This window comes from Eucyclogobius newberryi, unplaced genomic scaffold, assembly GCF_026437365.1.
Source record: "Eucyclogobius newberryi isolate DKJ021-1_F unplaced genomic scaffold, fEucNew1.0.hap1 SCAF_20, whole genome shotgun sequence".
Taxonomy (NCBI): domain Eukaryota; kingdom Metazoa; phylum Chordata; class Actinopteri; order Gobiiformes; family Gobiidae; genus Eucyclogobius; species Eucyclogobius newberryi.
The window spans coordinates 19,403,513-19,413,238 of record NW_027315835.1 but is presented as its reverse complement, the minus strand read 5'-3'; the positions used below and the strand labels follow the sequence as shown (position 1 = coordinate 19,413,238).

The following is a 9,726-nucleotide window of genomic DNA, read 5'->3' as shown; positions in this document are numbered from 1 at the left end:
ATGACAAATACTACGCAGATAAATACTTAAAAGGGAAAGGTTGGAACAGCAGTGGGTCCCTGTGCACTTGAGGGGGTTTTAAGAGAGGAACAAAACAAGGGGAAGGGGCGGATGGGGGAAGGATACTTTTAAAAACTCACTAAAGGGATTAGGAGTTTAATGAAGTGGCATTGGAAAGCAGAGGCCGGAGCGATCGGCAGTGGAGTGTTCACGAGGGAGGGGGGATTACTTCTATTAGCTGCTGTGGGGGAGTTTGTTTTCCTTTCACACAAAACATTGCCCTTGCACTATGTTAAGTAGAGGATACAGAGGCAGAAGGTTTAGAAAGACAGGTTTCAACTGTTCTGAAGACAGAGTGAGCAGTCATGTTGGAGAAACATGTGGATGTGAGGAGCATGTGACAGTTCTGTGGCTTAAGTGATGTGGAGATACATATGCATTCTTTTAGCGGGGCTCGGGTTAATCAGGGCAATGTGACTTGTGACTGGATATTATATGTTGGGTGTCCCACTTGAGAACAGAGAGTGAAAGAGGGAGAATTATTGCTTTATATCATCAATATACAGCTACGCTATGTTTAATATCATTACATTATAAGCAACACAGAGCTATTGTAGAGAAATGTCAGCCCAAAAATATTTAAACCGCTCATTTGTGACATGCTTTAGAACCATTATATTTAGTATTTTCTTTTTTAATGATTTCTGTAATATTTCAGTCTATTTACTGGCCTATTTAAATGGGGCAGTCCATTTGTGAATATGTGTGTGTGGGAGTTATCATTACTAATCATGAATTACTAAATAACATTGCTTATTTTGAAAATGACAGTACGACTTCAATGTAATTTTTTGTTTTGTGTTGGATTTCTAATTAGGAGACATTTCTGATGTATAAATGTATTAATCCAGGCATCATCTTACAACTGCAGACCTTTGATAGTAGGCCTATCTAATGCATGCACATAGTCTGGCCCAAGAGTAAGTTTGCTGCACTTCTCCAAAGCTGTTGAGGGCGCGTGCTGTTCAGGATCATGAGCCACGCGCTCTGAACAAACACATACTTCATTTTGCCTTGAGAAACCTCAGTCCGTCACACTGTCGAGGTCATGGATCGAGGTCATGGATCGAGGTCATGGATCGAGGTCATAATAGCTCCATGATCGAGGTGCACTTGTGCAGCGGTGTGCGCACAGGAAGGGGCGGGACTAGGGGAGGCGGGGAGCCGCGCGGACACCTCGGCTCCAGTGCCACTGTGAGCGCGGAGAGCGCGGTGCGTGCCTTCTCTGGAGAGCTGTGCGTAAAGTGCTGATACCTGTCGGACGTAGGACTTCCGCGGAGCTGCAGCGGGTGGACGGGACAGAAGGACGGCCTCTGCTCTCGGGGGACACGGGACATTTAAAATGTCCCTCAAACTGTTGGCTGTAGTGGCGCTTTATCACGGGGCGCTCCTGTGCACTGGATTTAACGTAGACGAGCGCTTCCCCGTCATCAAAGAGGGATTCACTAAAGGCAGCCTTTTTGGATTGTCAGTAGCTCTGCATGAACAGACGGAGGGCACTAAACAATACCTGTGAGTATCATTTTAACCCTTTTTCCCCGCCGGCACCTGTCAGTGCGTAATACAACAAGTGTCGCACATTTGGGCTCAGTAACAGCTACGCCGCAAACCCGCCTCTTCTGGGCTCAAGGCACCTGCTGCTTGAATATAAAGTGATTTACACAGTTTTTATACGGATGCATCCGTCACTTCTCTAAAGCTCTGGCTCTGAGTCGACACCTGTTGAAGGAGCGAGCGGAGTCCATTTTTATCAGAGCTGCACACGCACAGCAGCAGCACTGATTCATCCTGTTCTGAGTCTGGAGTCTAGACTTACCTGGTCATAACAGTGGACTTGCCTGGTCATAACTGTGGACTTACCTGGTCATAACTGTGGACTTACCTGGTCTTACCTGGTCATAACAGTGGACTTACCTGGTCATAACTGTGGACTTACCTGGTCTTACCTGGTCATAACAGTGGACTTACCTGGTCATAACAGTGGACTTACCTGGTCATAACTGTGGACTTACCTGGTCTTACCTGGTCATAACAGTGGACTTACCTGGTCATAACTGTGGACTTACCTGGTCTTACCTGGTCATAACAGTGGACTTACCTGGTCATAACTGTGGACTTACCTGGTCTTACCTGGTCATAACAGTGGACTTACCTGGTCATAACTGTGGACTTACCTGGTCATAACTGTGGACTTACCTGGTCTTACCTGGTCATAACAGTGGACTTACCTGGTCATAACTGTGGACTTACCTGGTCTTACCTGGTCATAACAGTGGACTTACCTGGTCATAACTGTGGACTTACCTGGTCATAACTGTGGACTTACCTGGTCTTACCTGGTCATAACTGTGGACTTATCTGGTCATAACAGTGGACTTACCTGGTCCTAACAGTGGACTTACCTGGTCTTACCTGGTCATAACTGTGGACTTACCTGGTCTTACCTGGTCATAACTGTGGTCTTACCTGGTCATAACTGTGGACTTACCCGGTCATAACAGTGGACTTACCTGGTCATAACTGTGGACTTACCAGATCATAACTGTGGACTTACCAGGTCATAACAGTGGACTTACCTGGTCATAACTGTGGACTTACCCGGTCATAACAGTGGACTTACCTGGTCATAACTGTGGACTTACCAGGTCATAACTGTGGACTTACTTGGTCATAACTGTGGACTTATATGGTCATAACTGTGGTCTTACCTAGTCATAACTGTGGTCTTACCTGGTCATAACTGTGGTCTTAGCTGGTCATAACTGTGGACTTACCAGGTCATAACTGTGGACTTACTTGGTCATAACTGTGGACTTACTTGGTCATAACTGTGGACTTATATGGTCATAACTGTGGACTTACTTGGTCATAACTGTGGACTTATATGGTCATAACTGTGGTCTTACCTGGTCATAACTGTGGACTTACCTGGTCATAACTGTAGTCTTACCTGGTCATAACTGTGGTCTTACCCAGTCATAACAGTGGACTTACCTGGTCATAACAGTGGACTTACTTGGTCATAACTGTGGACTTACCAGGTCATAACTGTGGACTTATATGGTCATAACAGTGGACTTATATGGTCATAACTGTGGACTTACCTGGTCATAACAGTGGACTTACTTGGTCATAACTGTGGACTTATATGGTACAGTAGATTTTGGGGAATTGTTGACGCAGCTGAGGGTTCAAAATTGAACTTTGGCGTCTTTCATAAAGGCTGTAAATGCTGTGTGGTCTTTTGATGGAACAGTTGAGGTCATAAAGTCAATTGATGTGGCTTCCTGTTATTCTTTATGCAATTAGTGCATCAGAGTTTGCCTTTTTGCTTTCAACTAATTAGAGAAAACATGCAGCATCTACTACAATGTACTCAGTTAAAAGTACTTTATTATTGTAAACCACCCACGTAGCGTATATTTGTGTGGATGGCACTGTCAGTAATATGGCCCAGACACAAAATATATGTTAAAAGTGTGTTTCCATTGCATTGAAAAACACATAAAGACCTGTGTCATTACTGTCAGTGGGCTTGCATCTCCACAAACCTGACTCGTAGTTGCTCCTCCTTGTTTCCATGGAAATGTTGCTAACGCTATAACATTCTAATGTGGCATGAACCGTGAAGAATGTTCACAAGTCAATGGAATCGTGCAGATGAGGTGCTTTAAAAAGTGTACTTACTTATTTACAGCAAAATTGTACTTCAGTCAGATATTTTACACACATTATAAACAACAATGCTACTTTTTACTGATAAATAAAAGTCTCCGATGTTCCAAACAGATTGTCTGGTACAACAGGCTCAGTCTTTTGGAGAGAATGCGTCTAGTCTCTGTGATAAGTCAACACTGGATCCTCTCCAGTTTGATGCATTCGGGTAATTGTCATCCATTCTGCATCATTTGTGCGATTCATTCATTCCCATCTTTAAAGCCGCTTAATGAGAGATCCCAAAGTGTATCATTGTTTAGTGTAGGATTTCCCTCCGTCAATTACAGAGCCCCCCTGTCCTTCCGCCTGCATGATCACACAGTGGGCTCAGAATGCGCTCTTATCTTCTTTCCCCTTCCCCGCTTTGAAGAGTAAACCAGGGGGAGAACAAAAAAAAAAGCAAAAAAAGAAGTAAACCAGCCCAAGTAACTCACAGAGATCTCCCCAGCCACCGCATCGGATAGTGGTGTTCAGATGACACAAGATCAATGGCCTGTATTATCTTGTCCCGTGAGGGTTAGTGTCTCCTGTTCACCGTGCAACACAAGAAGGGGGCTGCCATGGTCCCGGTGCAGACAGGGAAGCCCACCGGGACCACATGCTTCAGACTTTTACGTGATTTCAACCAGTTTGTGTGCGATTGTGAGAGGTATAACTCAAGATGATGAGAGCGGAGAGCGGAGACGGCGCATTGATTTGCTTGTAGCGACATGTCACAGTCAATTAAAAAGGCAAAGGAAAGGAGTCAGCGAGATGCTTTGTTTCTGAGGGTTTGTAGAGGCTTCGTGGAGAAAGCCTCGGTCACACGGTTTCTAAGAAGGGGCTGTCACTGAGAATCTGGTCCACGTGAATTGTGAAAATAAAGCATATTCTTTATACTTGTCATTGAAGTTATAAAGTCTGAATCAGAGGATTGTTGGGGCAGACTGGTGTTGTGTTAGATGTTGCCCACTTTAATCACAAAAATGTCCTTGATAGAGAAGGTCGCTTTCAAAAAAGGAATAAACAATGCCTCAAATACAGTATTTTATTGTCATTGTATAATTGTTACTTAATGTCTGTGAAGCAAATATTAAACATTAGAACGTTTTAATGGGCAGGCATTGAATAATAAGTAGGTTCCTAAGAAAATATGCAAATGAAAATAATGCCAACAGTGTGGGTCATTTATTATCAAAGTAAGAATAATAACACTGCAGCCCATTACACAAAACAACTCTTTTCTCATAGTTTCAAAAAGTGGCTGAACAAATCATTGCATTTCTTTAGAGCTCCAACCAACAATTACTTTGCTAATCAATTAATCTAGCAGTTCTTCTTTTGATTATTTGATCATTTGTTTAGAAATTCTCAAAATTTGACCCGACTGGATTATAAAAACATAAACACAGTCACTTTTCATGTATTTTTGAAGTAATTCTCGCTTTGTTAAAGTCATAAAAAACATTTTTTCTCAGTTCATGGCATGTTTTAAGTCCAGATAACGATTATTTGATAAATTGACAATAATCTGGATAATCACTTGGATAATACATTGATTCACTTCACAGCCCTTCACATTTCGTTGTATTAAATAGTGTTGTACCAAATAAAGTATTCTTGTGTACACAGTCTGGTGTCCTTTCAGAATCCATGAGAACCTCCCTGTGTCCTGAAGATACAGTAGAAGAATGTGTCCCATGTTTGCTCTGGACCACTTTTACAGTCCGCGCTCGTTTGTCTCCCAGTGCCATAAAAGTCTCCTCATTACTGCGCTTTTGGGAGTGTGAATATTTGAGAAATGCCAGTCTAGTACTAAGCTGGTCGTGACATGTTTAAAGTGGGCACTCTTTGTACATACGTGACTCAGACGGAATATGAAAAAGTGCAGTTTTCCATTCCCAGCAATAAAAGCAACTCAATAAATCCTTTCTTCAGATGCTTAAGAAGTCTGTTGTCCAATTAGTCTGAATCTGAAGCTTCATAGTGGGACATGTGAAGGTTATTTTGAATACTTAAGATACTATGGCACACCACAAACTAAAACTTGACCAAATCAGGCCTTTTGGTTAAAAATGTGTTGTATAATATGTAAGGCTGCAAGGATTAATCGACGAATTGTACCTTTTTTGTCTCATTTTGAGCATCATAATCGTTATCTGAACTATACAGACTCTAAAACACAAACGAAAAGACGTTTTATAACAAAGACAGTGGCATTAATAAATCAAAATGCCAAAAAAGTATGAAATATTTAAAGATTTTAAGAAATATTGTTCTGTATTTGTAAATATTCTCTATCTAGAAGTCTTTAGTCACAATATTTCAACCTTTATTTGGTTACAATTTTGTTTAAAAAGATTATTTGTACAATAGAAATAATCGTTTGACTAGTCAAATAAGAATAAAATGAACACTGTGAGTTCAAATCTAGCTTTCGACAATTTGCTGCATGTCATTCCCCAGTCTCATTCCAGGGAATAATGTCCGTGCTGGTTATGTTTTTTTGGTTTCTTTTGTGGTACAGAAGTATGTTTTGGGACACTCCAAGAGGATAAAGTATTCAATTGATCCATGACTGAATCTGTTAACTCCAATTGGACATTTATTCAAGTCACACTCTACAGTTCCCCAGCTCACTACTTTAACCCGTCACTACTCTACCTGAGGCCAATTTGTTCAGGCTATATACCCCCGCGCCCCCCTCTTTTTACAATTACAGTTCAGGACCTGGCAGATATTCCTTCACAGAGGGCTTTTTTTGTCCTGTATTGGGGCGTGAGAGTGAGAGTGGGGGGTCCTGGGGCTGTCAGCTGGCCACCTATTGGCTCTTCCAGTCCCCTGACCTCACGGTATGCCTGGAATGCACTGGTCTAACGCTGCACAATCACACAACCTGCCAGGCTTCAGGTTGAGACAAGACAGGAGTCGCGGTGATGATGACGATGATCAGGGGAAAGTCGAGGAACACGCACATGATACGCACAGAGATTCAAAACCACGCAGCCTCCAGTCCCCAGGATTTAGGTGTGAATAGGAGTGCATCATGGAGGTTTAGAGGGGGAAGTCAGAACATGCACAGCTCATGTCCTGAAGCTATCAAAGTTGGTTGCATAAAGTGAAATGGACCACAAAAAGACACAGAAAGGGTTCAAAGGGATATTTCTGCACTTTTGTGTTTAATTTTATGGTTTTGTGTGATACTTGACACAGTTTAGGCCAGGGGTGTCCAAACCTTTTTCACTGAGGGCCGCATTTTGAAACGTATATGGGGCCAAGGGCCAAAAACAACCTGACAATATCGAATTTGTTGAATGACAAAGTGATTCATTCAAAATTTTGCATTTTACATTGTTTGGATGAGCCTCCACACCTTTAATAAGACTTGGAATTAATATTAGGTTGGTATAACATCAAAATGCTTAATCTTTCCAATTTTACAGTAAAACCTACTGCTTCTTGTTTTTTGAATCAACTTAGCAGGAAGCAGGAGGGCCAACAAAAATGTGTCTAAGGGCCGCATTTGGCCCCCGGGCCGTAGTTTGGACATGCCTGGTTTAGGCCCAATTTTTTTTTTTTTTTAAATGTGTATTTCCGGTAACATTGAAAAACAAATCCAGGTCGGTAAATCGGAATTTAAAAAAAAAAAATTGATTGGTATGCAGATATTGAATAAAATCTTGCCGGTTTGATTAACTCGCCGGATGCGGGAGACAGGGCGGGGCTTCGGCTTCTATTCACTCCGTGGCTCCGATGAGGAAATGAGCGAACACAGGATTGTTTGGTTTTGTAGTTTCTAATCACTGCATGATGACCAGAGCATCTCGAGCAAACATGGATGCGGCTGTAGGTAAAACGAGACCTATCAAAAGTGCGGCGATTTTCATATCTCACGATCCCCACAGATTTTTCCTGCAGCTTTTGGATTCGCTCTCACAATTTGACATTCTCGAAACGTACGGCCAGTAAATATGCAATCAAATGTTTAAGGTCAGGTTTCCTTTATCCAGGTCCAGGTTACCGGAAACACAAATTGTTTTCTTCTTGGCCTTATTACATTCCTGATGGATTGTTAAAAATAATGTCCGAACATTGTTATCGAGATGATGCAAAAAACTATTGCAATATCCATTTTGATCAATATTGCCCACCCCTAGTTCAATTTAAGACAAAATTGAGGATAATTGTTGCAGTCTGGCTTACAGTAAGAGGGACCTTGATTTGATTCTTTCTGAGTGAAGTTTGCATGTTCTCCCACATTAGTTTGTTTCCTTCCTCCATCAATCTAAAACATAGGTTCAAATTCCTCAAGTTTAGGCAAGAAAGTAATCAATCCAGGTCAGAGTCATGTTGAGAGATGATCAAAACAATAGGGTACTAATAACTATAACTTTATTTAAGTCTATACTGTATGTTGCATCTACATAGCTCACATAAGAGTACTGAATTGAATATTATTTGAGATCAAGATTCTATCATTTTTAATCATCAATGGTATGTTTGGGTCATTTTAAAAACAGTAAAAACATGTGGTTTGGAAGAAAATTTAGACTTCCGTTGAGGCAATGCAATTTTTCACAAAAAGTATGTCATTGTTTGTATTCAAGAAACTAATATTAAAAGCCACTTCTGTTTTCTTTTAACAAAAATCTATTTGAAAATCTGGATTTCTCAACATCTCCAGGCCGTTCCCCACATATGAATCATGCATTATGTACAGTTACTTTACTGCAGTGACACGTTTGAAGATTTATGGCGTAAATACTATTCATCGGCACCATAGAAAGTGCAGTATTGAGTATCGTGTTGAGTGGATGACCTAATGTGCTCTGTGACAAGCCGCAGCAGAGCTAATGTACATGGTGCAGGTGGGCTCGCCCGCACTGGCTCGGCTCCAACATTCCTCAGACAGAAACAGTGTCTGTGTCTGAAGTGCAGGCGATCGCCGCTCTAGTGTCACTGCCACACTTAGATAACAAACCTCAGTCCATTAAGAGCCACATACGGCCGATATGTGAGAGGACCAGGAAGTCGTTAGATACTTCTGCTTTTGACAAACGCCTCTGCGTGTGGAAGCAGTGAAAGAGGAAACATGATGGTGACAATGCTTTTTTTATTATCTTGCTGATGTGGTCAATAATCACATGTTTTAAAATCGATCAAGGCCCACAATTGCAGTAAAGCACATATTAATATTTCACTTTTACAGAAATAAAACAAAATGTCGAGCTAGGATTAAATATAATGTGTTGTAATTTTCTTGTTGATTGTGTAAATCTACAGATACACTATGATGCAGATTGGAACAAATATTGTTCCATGGATTATTGTCTTCTATTTTTATCGGTTTTGTTGTAGTGTTGTACCTGATTTTTACTGTCTTAAAAAGGTGAAAAACAGAACTAGTAAATGTTTAGCTCTTTGTAGCGATCCAAAGTTAATGCTCACTTACCTAATGCATTCCGAGCACCCACATTATTCACCACAATAAGTTTATAAGCGCTTTTCGCAACTCTCTGCAGCCAGGGTGAGTTTTGCCACCACAAAAAAGCATCCAAAACTAGCATGCTAACAAAACTAGCATGCTAACAGCGCAATTCCTGCATTGCAAAGGCTAAAACTTGACAATCAGATGCAGAGAGCGCAATTTGGTCAAATTTGCACCTGAATAGATGATTTTATGATATTTCTGTGCCGGATATAGCACCTTTAATATTATATTCCTTATACTATAGAATATGTATCCTGGGTCTAAAATGATTTTAAAAAAAATGATACCCAAATGCTAATCAATACTAAAACTAGGTAGCTAGCACAATTCGTACACAAGGCAATTCAAAGTGCTTCACACAACAGAAAAGAAAATGCATTAAAATCACAAAGACAACGCTTAAGACCTAAAAGAGAAGAGTGCAAAGAATATCCTTTCAGTCGTATATGCACAGCTCAACAAAACTGTTTTTAGCTTGG

General features: G+C 41.0%; 1 protein-coding gene across 2 annotated transcripts in view; it reads left to right on the top strand.

Moving 5' to 3' along the window:
• The first annotated feature begins 1,262 nt into the window (after nt 1–1,262).
• The window catches only part of itga3b (integrin, alpha 3b), a 44,134-nt gene continuing 35,670 nt past the window's right edge, over nt 1,263–9,726 (top strand). For both annotated transcript variants that reach the window (XM_072456049.1, XM_072456050.1), the window contains exon 1: nt 1,263–1,572. In XM_072456049.1, the coding sequence (XP_072312150.1) occupies nt 1,403–1,572 (170 nt within the window). In that variant the 5' untranslated portion in view covers nt 1,263–1,402. The remainder of the gene's footprint in view (nt 1,573–9,726) is intronic.